The 14,247-nt window shown below is 44.2% G+C and overlaps 1 protein-coding gene across 1 annotated transcript in view; it reads left to right on the forward strand.

Moving 5' to 3' along the window:
- The window catches only part of pde8a (phosphodiesterase 8A), a 73,171-nt gene that overhangs the window by 31,878 nt on the left and 27,046 nt on the right, over positions 1–14,247 (forward strand). The window contains exons 3-11 of the mRNA XM_063188357.1: positions 3,778–3,968; positions 5,034–5,090; positions 6,277–6,331; positions 8,069–8,157; positions 9,614–9,692; positions 11,174–11,314; positions 13,315–13,403; positions 13,631–13,682; positions 13,815–13,854. Coding sequence (XP_063044427.1) covers positions 3,778–3,968; positions 5,034–5,090; positions 6,277–6,331; positions 8,069–8,157; positions 9,614–9,692; positions 11,174–11,314; positions 13,315–13,403; positions 13,631–13,682; positions 13,815–13,854 — 793 coding nt within the window. The remainder of the gene's footprint in view (positions 1–3,777; positions 3,969–5,033; positions 5,091–6,276; positions 6,332–8,068; positions 8,158–9,613; positions 9,693–11,173; positions 11,315–13,314; positions 13,404–13,630; positions 13,683–13,814; positions 13,855–14,247) is intronic.

Genomic DNA, 14,247 nt, shown 5'->3' on the forward strand with positions numbered 1-14,247 from the left:
CTCTCTCTCTCTCTCTCTCTCTCTCTCTCTCTCTCGCTCTCTCTGTCTCTCTCTCTCTCTCGCTCGCTTTCTCTCTCTCTCTCGCTTTCTCTCTCTCTCGCTCGCTTTCTCTCTCTCTCTCTCGCTTTCTCTCTCTCTCTCGCTTTCTCTCTCTCTCTCTCTCTCTCTCTCTCTCGCTCTCTCTCGCTCGCTCTCTCTCTTTCTCTCTCCTTTTGTTACGTGTGCTAAAGGATTGACCGTGTGCGAGAAAGTGACATTCTCATTCATGGGGCTCTGGCTTTGTTTTGGTTTCTGGACAGGGTTACGCTTGGTTCTTATTAACACACTACTCTACCAGTTCCAGTACAAATATGGATTTGATTGGTATTTGGCCTTTGCGTGTGCAAGATAAACAAATGTTTTCAATGTTTTGAAGTTCATGGTTTTCTTTTTTTAATTCATGTTCCTTTTTGATTGACCCATTTCATTGTTTTTTTCAATTGCTTTTTTGCAAGTCTTTTTTTAATCCTCCTCTGAACAAGACATTATATATAGCATGGAGTCTGATATTTCTTTTTTTTATTCATATATTTATTGAAGGTATTGGTCAAATACAATGATAAAGTGTGAGTCTGATATTTCAGGGGAGGAAAAAAATAATACCTGGTGCTTGTGCCTTGATGCTCTTCGGCTTAATCACAGTAGGAACATGAAACCAAGAGATTTCCCTTTCCTGTTTTTGTCACCGCGGGCTCACAGCTGATCCTGCCATTCCATTCCTTCCTCGCTCACGGGACTTGGCCGCGTGTTTTTTAACAATGATGTTTTCTAGACACTGGCTTTTCACACTTCCAGAACTAACCCTCCTGTGTACAAAATGACCTCATCTAACTGTAAACTGCGTCCGCACTCTCCTCTCCTCTCGTCTCCATCTCTCTCTCACTCGCTCTCTCTGGGCTTCCCGGAAGCCTCAGTGTGTGAGTTTCATTCAACGGTCTTCTCCTGTGCGGGTCACTCGTTTCATTTTCGCATGGATACCACACTCGCAGAGTATGTCTGGCCCTTCGACTTTTCACGTCACGCTTTACAGGCGAAACAATTTCGGGATTGCTCAGCTCAGCAGTGAGAATGTGAACATGCGTAGATCTTGGCTCGAGTGGTGTTGGGAGGTTCACGGTCAGAAAGAATGTGGACTTCAGCGACAGCATGTCAATGTGGAATTCTGACATAATTCTGTATGAGCAGTGCAGACTGCATGCACAGAGTTGTGTGTGTGTCTGTGTGTCTGTCCTATCAGTGTGTGTGTGCGTCTTCGAGAAGAGAGCCTTAGGTTCATGGTTTCTGTTAGCTCGCCTCGCAGGCAGTCCAGATGCCTTTGCTGGGTTCTGATTGGTGCATGAGGTCATGCTTTTTGGAGGAAAAAAAAGAAGGGCTGACACTTTCAAGAGAATTCAAACCATAATTATCCCCTCACAAAACCTCAACCCAAAGGGGTCTGTCTTAAGGGGGCCGTGGTGGTGAAACGCACAGCTTTTCTTTTGTACCTTTTTATTTTCCTGGCTGTTGTATTGCGCATGATGTGGAAAAAAGATGCAGGAGGAAGGAAGGCTGGGGAGAAAGAAGAAAAAAAAACATATTTTTGCTGAACAAACTGCTCATTCTTAATGTTCGGCGTCTGAGCCGTTGAGCGGATTGGAGATGACGTGTGTGAGAGTATGAATGACTCATGGATTTGGTCTCGGTGTTCTCAGCCAATTCTAGAGGGGGGCCTCCGAGTATGTGTGTGTGTGAGTGAGAGAAAGTGTGTGTGTGTGTGTGAGTGAGAGAAAGTGTGTGTGTGTGTGTGTGTGTGTGTGTGTGTGTGTGTGTGTGTGTGTGTGTGTGTGTGTGTGTGTGTGTGTGTGTGTGTGTGTGTGTGTGTGTGTGTGTGTGTGTGTGTGTGTGTGTGTGTGTGTGTGAGAGAGGGAGAAAAAGTATGTGTGTGTGAGGGAGAGTGTGTGTGAGGGAGAGAGAGAGTGTGTGTGAGGGAGAGAGAGAGTGTGTGTGAGGGAGAGAGAGAGAGTGTGTGTGAGGGAGAGAGAGAGAGTGTGAGGGAGAGAGAGAGAGTGTGTGTGAGGGAGAGGGAGAGTGTGTGTGTGTGAAAGAGAGAGTGTGTGTGAGAGAGAGAGAGAGTGTGTGTGTGAGAGAGAGTGTGTGTGTGTGAGAGAGAGTGTGTGTGTGAGAGAGAGAGTGTGTGTGTGAGAGAGAGAGTGTGTGAGAGAGAGGGAGAGTGTGTGCGTGAGGGAGAGTGTGTGCGTGAGGGAGAGAGGGAGTTTGTGTGTGTGTGTGTGTGTATGTGTGTGTGCGTGTGTTTGTGTGTGTGTGTATGTATGTGTATGAGGGAATGCGTGACTGTGTGTGTGTGTGTGTATACTTTGGCTCTTTTTTTACGCTTGCGCAGGAGTTACATTAAAATGCCTTCAATGCCTTCCTACGCGGCTGCTGATTCGCTGATTCGGCCTGTGGCTGCAGCACCTTTCTGCCCAACAGGCCTCTTGTGCTCGTCTCTGTCTCTGTCTCTGTCTCTGTCTCTGTGTCTCTCCAACAGGCCTTGCGCTCGTCTCTGTCTCTGCCTCTGCCTCTGCCTCTGTCTCTGTCTCTGTCTCTGCCTCTGTCTCTCCAACAGGCCTTGCGCTCGTCTCTGTCTCTGTCTCTGTCTCTGTCTCTGTCTCTGTCTCGGTCTCGGTCTCGGTCTCTGTGTCTCCAACAGGCCTTGCGCTCGTCTCTGTCTCTGTCTCTGTCTCTGTCTCTGTCTCTGTGTGTCTCCAAGACCAACAGGCCTTGCGCTCGCCTCTTCCTCTGTGTGTCTCTGTGTCTGTCTCAGCTGATTCTCAGTGGAGGTTCAGCTGAGGGAAGCCCATGCCAGAGAGAGAGGGAGCGAGAGAGAGCGAGAGAGAAGGAGGGAGAGAGAGAGAGAGAGAGAGAGAGAGAGAGAGTGAGAGAGAGAGAGAGTGTAAATCACCCACCGTGCTGGACGAGGGAGCGACTGACGCACGAGAGGTGACGCGCGGCAGAAAAAAGCAGCCGCAATCAATCTGCCGCCTGGCAGTGTGACTGATGGCTGTGTGACTGCTGCTGCCCTGTTTATTCTACCCGTGTCCTCTTGAGTGATCTCTGCACTGCTTCAGAAGAAATACATAATTTTTATAGTGCACAAAGCACTGTTCCATGTACAGAATGTTATACGGAAATATACTAAATTACAACACCCACCCCCCCCGCCCCCATGTATTTTGTTTTTCTTGTTAAATTGAATGGTCTTGAAAATAGAGAGACTGTTTTTTAACCCTTTAATGCTCGCCGTTCCACCATTGGAACGCTGTAATAGACATTGAAAAGTTAACTAACATAGTACTACAATCAAGGATGGATTACTGCAAGGGCCTACCGGGCCCAGGCCCAGGGGCCCAAGAGTCCAGAGGGCCCTGAAGCCCAATCCTCTAAATTTCCTTTCTCATGTTGTGTAAAATCACACTTTTAACAACTCTATTTTCACATATTTTCAGGGGAAAAACACCTGAATGCCCAACAATATAGGGTCTCTAACATCTGGAGGGGGCCCTTTCTTGTTGTCTGGCCCAGGGGCCCATGGAGTCATGATCCGTCCCTGACTACAATACTATGACATAACACAGGACCTTTAGTAATGCACTACGACTTTGCCATTGCCATTCTGGTAACAGCAAATTTATAACACTGTGTTTTAATGGGTTAATATATTAAAACAAATAAATCAGATTTTTTTCTTCCCTGGTACAGGTACTTTTAGTGTTTGCCAAAGAAGACAACCAGAGCAGTGGCTTCTGTTTGGCGTGTGAGAAAGCCAACTTCAAGTGCAGTATCGCACGAACTCCCGAATCTGCACTGGAGTGCTTTGTGGAAAAGCATCATGACCTCATCATCATCGATCACAGACATTCCAGATACTTTGATGCCGAAGCACTATGTCGGTACGTACCCCGTCTCCCCAGCCGCCACCCCCATCCTTCTTCTTACCACATCATTTAAAAAAAAAAAAATGTGTTTCATATCTCTTGACCCAGTTTTTTTTTCATGCTGTTATCTCTTCGAAGGCACTTCTTCTTTGTTGTATCTCCTTTTCATGATGTAACGACCTCATTATACCGCCTTTTTGATTCTGTAATGAGGGCGAAGAGCATACCGTACACTCACGAATGGATGTTTAAGTACATTTGTGTAGTAGAGGTTCAAAATGTGTTCAATTCAAAACATAAAGTCTTAAAATAAAGTCTTTAAAATCCTTTATGTCTCTGCACCATGGCTGACCAGAAATACTGGTAGTGCTACATAATGTAATTCTACCCCTTTGTAATGTAATACATAGGCCTACCCATTTGTATAATATATACATTATACATTTTCTTTTAAATCACTACTTTCCATATCCTGTTGAAGTGGAAATAAATGATCAGTGAGGGAAGTGGCTATGCTTGAGCGTTTGATATTCTGTAAGAGACACCTTGGGTGCTAGGCTATATGAGCAGAGGGGAGTCTTGGCCGCATGGTCTTTCCCTGCATAGGCAAACCAGGGATTTCTGAAGCTTAACTTCGGTCAGGTGCTGGTGAAGTCATGCCCCTTTTAAATGAGAAATGCTGCCCCCCCCCCCCATGCTATCTTTAGCGTGGCCCTAAACCAAAACACCTTTATAAACATTCATTTAGCTCTAGCTCAGCCGTCCCCTGTATGTTAACCCTATTCATTTTGCCCGCTTCTATACTGTCAGTGTGCCATGTCGACGCTACTGCTGCTGCTTGGGAGTGAAGCAAAGAGGTGCTTTATGGGTCAAAAGGCTGGGGCTAACGGCTAGTTGATGACTGCTGCGTGGTACAGTGCATTCTTTCAAAAGCATATTTATTTACAGCAAGCTGCACAACTGGGATCTGCCTCTGAGAATCGGACCATGAATAACTAAAACCAACATTGATTTGATGCCACCGCGCCACATGGTTGAGTGCGCGCTAAATAGCCATCTCTTTGTTTTTTTTTTACACAGGTCTATTAGAGCGGCAAACTCGTCAGAAAACACTGTGATTGTCGCTGTTGTGAAAAGGTAAGAATTGCAGTTATTTGCTGTTTTTTAAACTACTCTACTCCTTTACCTTTTGTGTCACTCTTCTAGCATTTGTCTGTATGTGCTGTTCTGTAATGCCACATTTTTTGCCAACATTTATATAAATGTTTATTGAACAGTCCGTGAAAGAGCAGAGCTCAGTAGCAATGACTGTTGAGGAGAGTTGCGAGAATTCTCATTAATGGAACAGTGGAACACATTTTACACCTCGCCTTGATTTGAAATAATTCAGTTTAACAGCCATTCTCTGGGTCTGCTGATATTGTTCTTCCTTTAGCATGTATCATTGAACCGGATGGTACCAAAAACTGAATTGTAACAACTGCTCCCATTCGCTTCAATGATACTACATGCTAAGAAGTAGCCTAATTTCACCAGAGTCGGAGAACGGCTGGAAGTACAGGAGGTAAAACTCAATTATTTAAATTGATGGGAGGTGTAAAATGAGCATGTTTAAAAAAAATGGTGGACCTTTCCTTCACTGTGATGTTAAGCCAGTTACACCAATACAGAGCCATGGAATTCAGAGTTGTGACAACTGGGGAGCAGGAAGTCGTTTGCTGACATGATTCACATACATAGGTTCAAATAATTCTAGGCAGCGGCTATCTTTTCGCTAGAGACTAACACAGAACCACTGCATAGCAAGCAAAAATGAATTTAAATGAAGTACATTTACTTTTACTGCCCTTTCTGTGTTTGACGCTCACTTCCTGGAACTGTTCTGAAACTGTCAATGGCAATCTCTGTGTTAAAAGGCTCCATGAACCACCATCTTTATGTAAAAATGGAACACGAAGGTCAATGGGAGTAACCTTACTCTTACTTCCCTGGTCTGCACCAATGTAGAGTAGAGTAGAGAGTAGAGTAACTTTGATTGATCCCCGGGGGGAAATTAAGGTGTCAAGTAGCTTACATAAATACATATAATGCCCACATGGACATTTCAAGACACATGTAATACAGGTAATAGTCAGGGAGCAAGATAATAAGGACTACAGAAAAATGTAAAATTAAAAAGGCAAATGTGCAATGCAGTCTTCACGTACTGTTATGCCAGTCAAGGCAGTACAGTATGAGTCAGTGAAGGAAGCTATGCGTGACCCGGGATGAATCTCTCTTTCCTGATGCTTTTAAAAAAAACACACGTCTGTGTCTGTTAAAGGCCGGATCGCGAAGAAGCCACTGTGATGTCTCTGATAGCTGCAGGATTCAACAGGGTGAGTACAAATTTCAACTTAATCACTGCAATCATTGCTATTCCCAAAATTCATTATCCACATTTTATATCCACAGAATCGAGAGCCTTTATGTCAAGGAGTGTACATGGGAAATGTGATTTGCTGTTCTCTGATTGTGTCCATGGTGACGATACTTTATCATACCATCAAGATGATCAAAAATCAGTTGTGTAAATTAGAAAGGGGAAAAAAACCCTTGAAGAAATAACATTAAACAAAACATTTATAAAAGATAATGACAACTGGTACTCAACACAGTAGATAATTCTAATGCCTTCGTGGCTATCTTGAAAGGCTTGTTTTCCTCCAAATGTTCATCAGTTTATTTTCCTTTTCCTTTATGTACAGTAGTACTGGTACAAGATTTCATCAACATCTGTCTACCTTTTCATTACATTACAATTCACTTAGCTGACGCTTTTATCCAAAGCGACTTACAGTTATTTACAAGGTATTGCTGTAGAGATAGGTAAGAGTGGAATTCGAACCAGCAACCCTCTTATCTTAAGACCACCTCCCTGTCACCTAACTAGTTCAAAAGTTATCATTCAAACTAAATTCTGCAATAGATGGATGATAGTCAATAGATGGACAAGTTTCTACACACACACACACTCATGTGCGCGCACATATGCACACTAGTTAATACACACACACACGTGCACATACGCACGCACGCACGCTCGCATGCTCGCATGCACACACAAACAAACACAGGCTAGCCAGCTCTGCCAAGCGCACGTGCGCACATGCACACACCAACTCCGCTAAACACACACAACAACTGATAGATTCTTCTGAAGCAGCTAGCTCTTGTTTGAGAAATCGGACTATGCTTGCCAGATTATGTGATTCTTAATCGAGAAATCGGACTATTGGCTCGCCAATCCTACTTTTGCACCCTACTTGCACCCACTCTCCCTTCTGGAAATTACCCAATTGATAAAGAAAAAAATAGAAAGGTGAGAATCAGAGAAACAGACTTACATTTATTTACAGGGTATTGGTGACACCCCCTGTAGCATTGTAGGGTTAGGTGCCCGTCTGTACAATGATCTGACGCTGGCATCTGCGGTAGGCAGCATAGGCATGATATCATGACAAAATAATTCTTACAATTCATAACATAGTTGCACAGCGCTTCCACTTGTTTTACTGTATAAGGGCTTGTGTTCTCTACAAAACATGAGCACTTTCAAGCCGTGCTTTTATATACGAGCTGTTGCTGGTCTGTGGCATGCACTTGAAAAACCCGACCAATTGTGCAATATACTATACCTGATACAGGCCTTTGTTTGAGCTATTCACTAGAGGAAAAAAAGAGCATAAATCTGGTTTACATGGCCCTTGCTTGCGTCAGTTCTTAACCCTTGATTGACGTAGACATATTTGTAACATTACTACGTAACACTAAAGCATTTGTTTGGCATGTAGTGAAAATGCCAGATTGTCAAGCAGGTCTTGTTTTTAATGTTGATGTTGGACCGCTTTCTCTCTCTCTCTCTCTCTCTCTCTCTCTCGCTTGTCCTCTCACTCTCTCTCTCTCCCATTCTCTCATTGTCTCATTCTCTCTCTCTCATTCTCTCGCTCTCTCTCTCTCTCTTTCTCTTTCTTTCTGCACACATCTGTGTGTGTGTGTGTGTGTGTGTGTGTGTGTGTGTGTGTGTGTGTGTGTGTGTGTGTGTGTGTGTGTGTGTGTGCGTGCCTTCCCATTAGCGGTATGTGGAGAATGCCAACATGATGGCCTGCTACAACGAGCTTGTCCAGCTGGAGCATGGAGAAGTGCGGGCCCAGTTCAAGCTAAGGTGAGGCCTCACTTAGCGCTCACTCTCTCTCTCACTCTCTCACTCACTCACTCACTCACTCACTCACTCACTCACTCACTCACTCACTCACTCACTCACTCACTCACTCACGCTCTCACTCACTCACTCACTCACTCACTCACTCACTCACTCACTCACTCACTCTCTCTCTCTCTCTCTCTCTCACTCACTCACTCTCTCTCTCTCTCTCTCTCTCTCTCTCTCTCTCTCTCTCTCTCTCTCTCTCACTCACTCACTCACTCACTCACTCACTCACTCACTGCACTGGCCTCTCAAGGAGTCGATACACACACAAACACACACTCGTTAACACACACACACACACACACACACACACACACACACACACACACACACACACACACACACACTCATTAATACACACACACACTAGTTTCTACACATGTGAATGCACGCACACACACACACACACACACACACACACACACACACACACACACACACACACACACATACATGTTAGTTAATACACACACTCTCACACGCACACGTGTGCACACACACACACCTCCAAACACAGGTTAGCCAGCTCTGCCAAGCACACGTGCACACATGAACGTTAGCAAACCTCCCTCCCACAGCCTCATACAGTATCGGTAGCACTTTGCTATCGGACTGGTCCTTTAGTCCAGCGGTATCGTACTGTGACTACCATTTGCATGGTGGCGAGTTTGCAGCCCCGAGGGGAACGGTTTGCGCAGTAATAAGTCGGGTTACACACACACCGACTTCGCCAAACGCACACAACAACTGATGGATTCTTCTGAAGCGGCTAGCTCTTGTTTGAGAAATCGGATATAATGTGTCCGTTATTAATTAGTTAGCAATAGAGGTAATTTGCTATTGCCAATGTGAGAACTCTCGCTACAAATGTAGTTGGCTGCGGCTAACCAAATTTCCGCAGCCACATACTTCTTTCTTACAGTGTAGTCTAGTGCTGTTGGTGACAGTGTAATGTAAATGCTTTGGTAATTTTCAGTCTAAAATAACTGAGTATTCAAACACAGAATAGATATGCACCCCTCTTATTTAGAGTCATTGGCCAGCATTAAAATATTTAATGTCTGTAACGTTGTGAAATCATGAAGTTATGATGATAAATGAAAGTTAAATTGGAACAGTTACTGTCTGTTGCCTGAAAAGGAGCTATAGGTTCTCATTGTTGGGTGTTGGACTTTTAACAGTTTAGCTTGGGACAAATACTCAGTTCCCATGCGCACCAGTGTCGTTTTAGATTTGGCTTGTCTCTAAATTACATTGTCAACAATTGTATTTGTATTTGTGCCAATGTCCTCTCTCTCTCTCTCTCTCTCTCTCTCTCTCTCTCTCTCTCTCTCTCTCTCTCTCTCTCTCTCTCTCTCTCTCTCTCTCTCTCTCTCTCTCTCTCTCTCTCTCTCTCTTCCTCTCACCCTAGAGCGTGCAATGCCATTTTCAGTGCACTGGAGCAGAGCCAAGAGGCCATTGAGATCACAAGTGAAGATCAAGTGATTCAGGTTGGTCTGCTCTGGAGAGGACCCTCTTCTTCTTTTTCCTTCAATGGAATCAGTCACTCCAAAAAGAGCTCTCCATGTCTTTGGCATTCTTGTAGCTAACGTGTCCCTGTTAAGTGAATGTGCTTAACAGAGGTCTCCTGTTGTGTGTGTGTGTGTATGTGTGTGTGTGTGTGTGTGTGTGTGTGTGTGTGTGTGTGTGTGTGTGTGTGTGTGTGTGTGTGTGTGTGTGTGTGTGTGTGTGTGTGTGTGTGTGTGTGTGTGTGTGTCTGTGTATATGTGTGTCTGCATACTGCATGTGTGTGTGTGTCTGCATCTGTGTGTGTCTGCATCTGCGGGCGTGTGTGTGTGTTTCTGCGTCTGTGTGTGTCTGTGTGTGTGTGTGTGTGTTTGTGTCTGCGTGCGCGTGTCTCTGCTTACTCATAGGATACAGCAATCGTGTGTGATAGTCCTCACCCCTTCTTCTTTAGAGGCCTGTTCAGAAGGTCTTGTGACCGATGATATCAGTAATGATATGTGTGTTCTCCCCTGGCGTGAATAGCTTCTTTTGTCACGGGGCCGTCCAAGTATTTTTATCATGTTCTTTTTTCATATGAAAGGCGCGTTTGTTTTGGCCGCGGAGGGCCGGGATGACTGATAAATTTGGTAACGGTACTGAAAACGCATTGTTGTGACGAGACCTCCAGGCCCTGCCTCCAATCAAGGCCCACACTTTGTTCTGCCATCATCAATACATCACCTGATGCAGATACTTGTTTTTGTTGTTGCCGTCGTCTTTGCTGTTGTGGGTTGCAAAATGCGTTTACGTACTGTACGTCCGACACTGTTGTTGTCAATACATCAGTGTTTCAATAATTATTGAATCACTTAGCCTATTTTGTGTTGTTTTGGGTTCTGAAGGTACATTACACGTCAAAAAGGCGTTAAACGAATATGTGTTACGCCAAAGCAAGAATGTGTGTTTGATGTGAAATTTGGGAGTTTGTGCTACGATCCATTTGAAGACCATTAGACTCCTCTCGTCCCATTTCTCAATACTTGATGCTTTTGATATTTCGTGGTGTTGATTGTGAATGATGTAGTTTTTGTTGTTCCTAAATAACAACCGCAAAGATGACGACGTAGTATATCTGACATCACCGACACATTTTAGCCCCTGAAACAGTGCTTAAATTATGATAAAAAACACTTGTATTGTTATCTCATTTAGTTGTGTTTTGAAGGGGCAGAGTCGCAGCGGCCCCGGTGTACTAAACTTATTATTAGCTTCTGCTGCTACTAAGTATTGTACCCAAAACACAATTTGGTTGCCTTTTTGACAATGACGATAAATTCTTGATTGATTGATTGAAATGGAAAATGGTGTAATCTGTAATGGGCAGATGTTGGAGGTTTTTTCTTGTTTGTGTGAGATCTTCTGGTTTCTATGAGGCTTCCATTTTGTGACACTTTCCCCCCCGTCACTTCACTTCCTGTCTCCACAGTACGTAAACCCTGCATACGAGTCCACCATGGGATATCAGAAAGGCGAACTCCTAGGGAAGGAAATTATACAAGTGCCTAAAAGTGAGAAGAATAAACCTGATCTTCTTGAAACGATAAATTCTTGCATACGGAAAGGAAAGGTGAGTAAAATCAAGGCATTTTCTTTCTCCCGAAGCCAACTCTAAAGGGTTATACCGCACTTGTGACCCAGGCATAAAGCAAACTGAGTTTTAAAATGACATATATGCACACTTGAAGGGGGTCATTCGTTTGTTTCATTTTTGTTACGAAGGGGCTTGGCAGGCTTATGATGAGGTTAGGGTGGGGGTGGGGGTGGGGGTGTTGGTGCTGAGAGGCTTATGATGAGGTCAAGGGGGTGTTGGCAGGCTTATGATGAGGTCAAGGGGGTGTTGTCAGGCTTATGATGAGGTCAAGGGGGCGTTTGGTCAATGTAGTAGAGCCTTCCGCTCGTAGATGAAGTGGTTATACATGTTTATAATCATTATTTCCAGTCAAGGGGGCACCTCTCAGCCTGTCTGTCTATTTTACCACAGCTTGTTAGTTTCATGCATTGTTGGCAAAGCTATTGATAGGCGAGACGGTGCCTTTTTGTCTTTGTCGTTGGACAAGTGCCATGCGGGGGCAATTGCTGTCTGTGACACGGTTCAAACTAGGATACGCGTTTGCTGGTAGACTTCTGGGGTGACTGCTGGTCACAGACTCAAGAGAGTCTGGACTTGGTGATCCAGTTTCAAAGATGTGACAATACAAATATCACTGTTTTGATTCTACATAACTTGGTCTCAAACAAAAATGTGACTTCCCTAGTAAGAAACTAATTTGGGTAATGGCCTGGAACAAATAAACGGCATAAGGAGTGCTCAGTTCATCCAAATTGATGATCATTTTTTATCCTGATTGTTTCCTTTTGAATAAAGTAAGTTAGCCTGTAAAGAAGGCCTGCTTGTGAATATCTGTCATTTCCCCACAGTTGACACACCATGCTAATCACATTGCTCCTTCAAACTTTTTCTACAAATGCATCATGCGTCTTGGGGAAAAACATTTCAATAATGTTTATTTTTTGACCCAAATATTTTACGATTATAATCGTTTTCCCATAATACTTCGAGCAGCCTTATTAGCGGTACAATCGGCCATCCGCTCCGCCGCCAGACCAGCCGTCTGTGACTGCCAGAGAGCTCCATGGGGCGACTAGACTGGAGGCATCAGACAGTAGAGAGTAGACACAACAAAGGGGGCAGTGTACTTATTTATTTATTTAGGAAGGGGACAGATCAGTCAGGGCCGGCTGTGTGGCCAGCACTTACTTCACAGGGTCCGAAGGTCAGGTGCACTCCGGCTAACAGTGGGAAGGTGCGTTTGAAGCGGACTGGGTAGAGGAGGGGTGGGGGTCGGTGGTGGTGGTGGTGGGGGGTGAGGTGCACATGAAAAGAACTCCACTGGACATGGCCCAGACCCCATACCCCCCCTCCTCCATACATACACTGTATCACTCATCTCACAACCTCCCTCTCTCTCTCTCTCTCTCTCTCTCTCTCTCTCTCTCTCTCTCTCTCTCTCTCTCTCTCTCTCTCTCTCTCTCTCTCTCTTCCCCTCCACCTCCACCTCTCTCTCTCTCTCTCTCTCTCTCTCTCTCTCTCTCTCTCTCTCTCTCTCTCTCTCTTCCCTCCACTCTCCCTCTCTCTCTCTCTCTCTCTCTCTCTCTCTCTCTCTCTCTCTCTCTCTCCATCCATGACCCATGCCCCCCACCGACCACCCTCCCCCACCCCCAACACCCTTCCTTTCTCCCCAAATTCCTTTTTTCCCTCCTTACCACTTTGATATATTTCACAAATGCAGTCTTTTCTCACAACCATAGCTGTTTTTTGTACTTTTATAGACACTGTACAAATACTGGTGAACAGAAAACCTGTGTAGCAATCTCTGTATTTTCCTTTCAAGATTCATAAATTGTTTTTTTCTTGGCCTAGATTAGACCTTGTAGATTTTGGTTTTATGCTGCTGTCGAAGTTCATTTGTCAAGCGATGCAGTTTGGCCATAATGAGATCAGTGAGTGTGAGCCTTGTATGCGTACGGTTTTTATGTTCCTAATCCATATTCATATTTACCCTCCAGGAGTGGCAAGGGATTTATTATGCCAAAAAGAAGAATGGAGACAGTGTCCAACAAAATGTGAACATTACACCTGTTATTGGACAGGGAGGGTAAGTGTACCACTCTCATTAGGATTTCTTTCTCTCTCTCTTTTTTTCTCTCTCTCTCTCTCTCTCTCTCTCTCTCTCTCTCTCTCTCTCTCTCTCTCTCTCTATCACTCCTCTTGCTCCCCGTCAGTCTCTTTTCCTTCTCTGGGAATTGAGAGAGAGATTTTTTTTTTAAATTTTCACATTTTTATCCTAACCGTCTGTCTTTTCTCCCCTTCTCTACCCTCCAGAAAAATCAGACACTATGTGTCTACTAACAGGCCTTTAAATGATAATAATAAGGTAAGAAGCTATTCATAGGTGCACAATATGCAGACGTACGTATTTGCATATGCCAGGACTACAGCAGCACTTCCCTTTTAAGTTGACAGCCTTATAATATGTTGTGATGTGTTTTTCCAATTGCCTACCCAGAGTGAGAAGTCCAGTTCAGTACAAGCTGAGTCTCAAACAGGTAAGGCTGGAATCATGATGTTGAAGTTGTTTGTTTTTTTACTGTATAGTCCACCATATGGAGTGCAGCTACATGCATGGGCTATTCTGGTGGTTTCAAACACAATATTGTCAGTTATTCATATATTCAGTTTGCATATGTGTAACAACACTCTGCAACAGGGAAATTCCAGCAACACAGCCACATTCAGAATGAAGAAAGAGTTCACATAACAGGTGTGCTGACTGAATACTGCCACCATTCCGTTTATTATAGACTATATTCAGGGTGCGATTTGTCAAAAAAACAGAGGGGGGGATGTTTTTTTTTTCATGAAACGTGACGTCACAAAATGAAGTTAACGCGACTAACAGCTCAATATTGGATGATATCAAATGAATAACACTTAATTCA

Source organism: Engraulis encrasicolus, chromosome 22 (genome assembly GCF_034702125.1).
Source record: "Engraulis encrasicolus isolate BLACKSEA-1 chromosome 22, IST_EnEncr_1.0, whole genome shotgun sequence".
Taxonomy (NCBI): domain Eukaryota; kingdom Metazoa; phylum Chordata; class Actinopteri; order Clupeiformes; family Engraulidae; genus Engraulis; species Engraulis encrasicolus.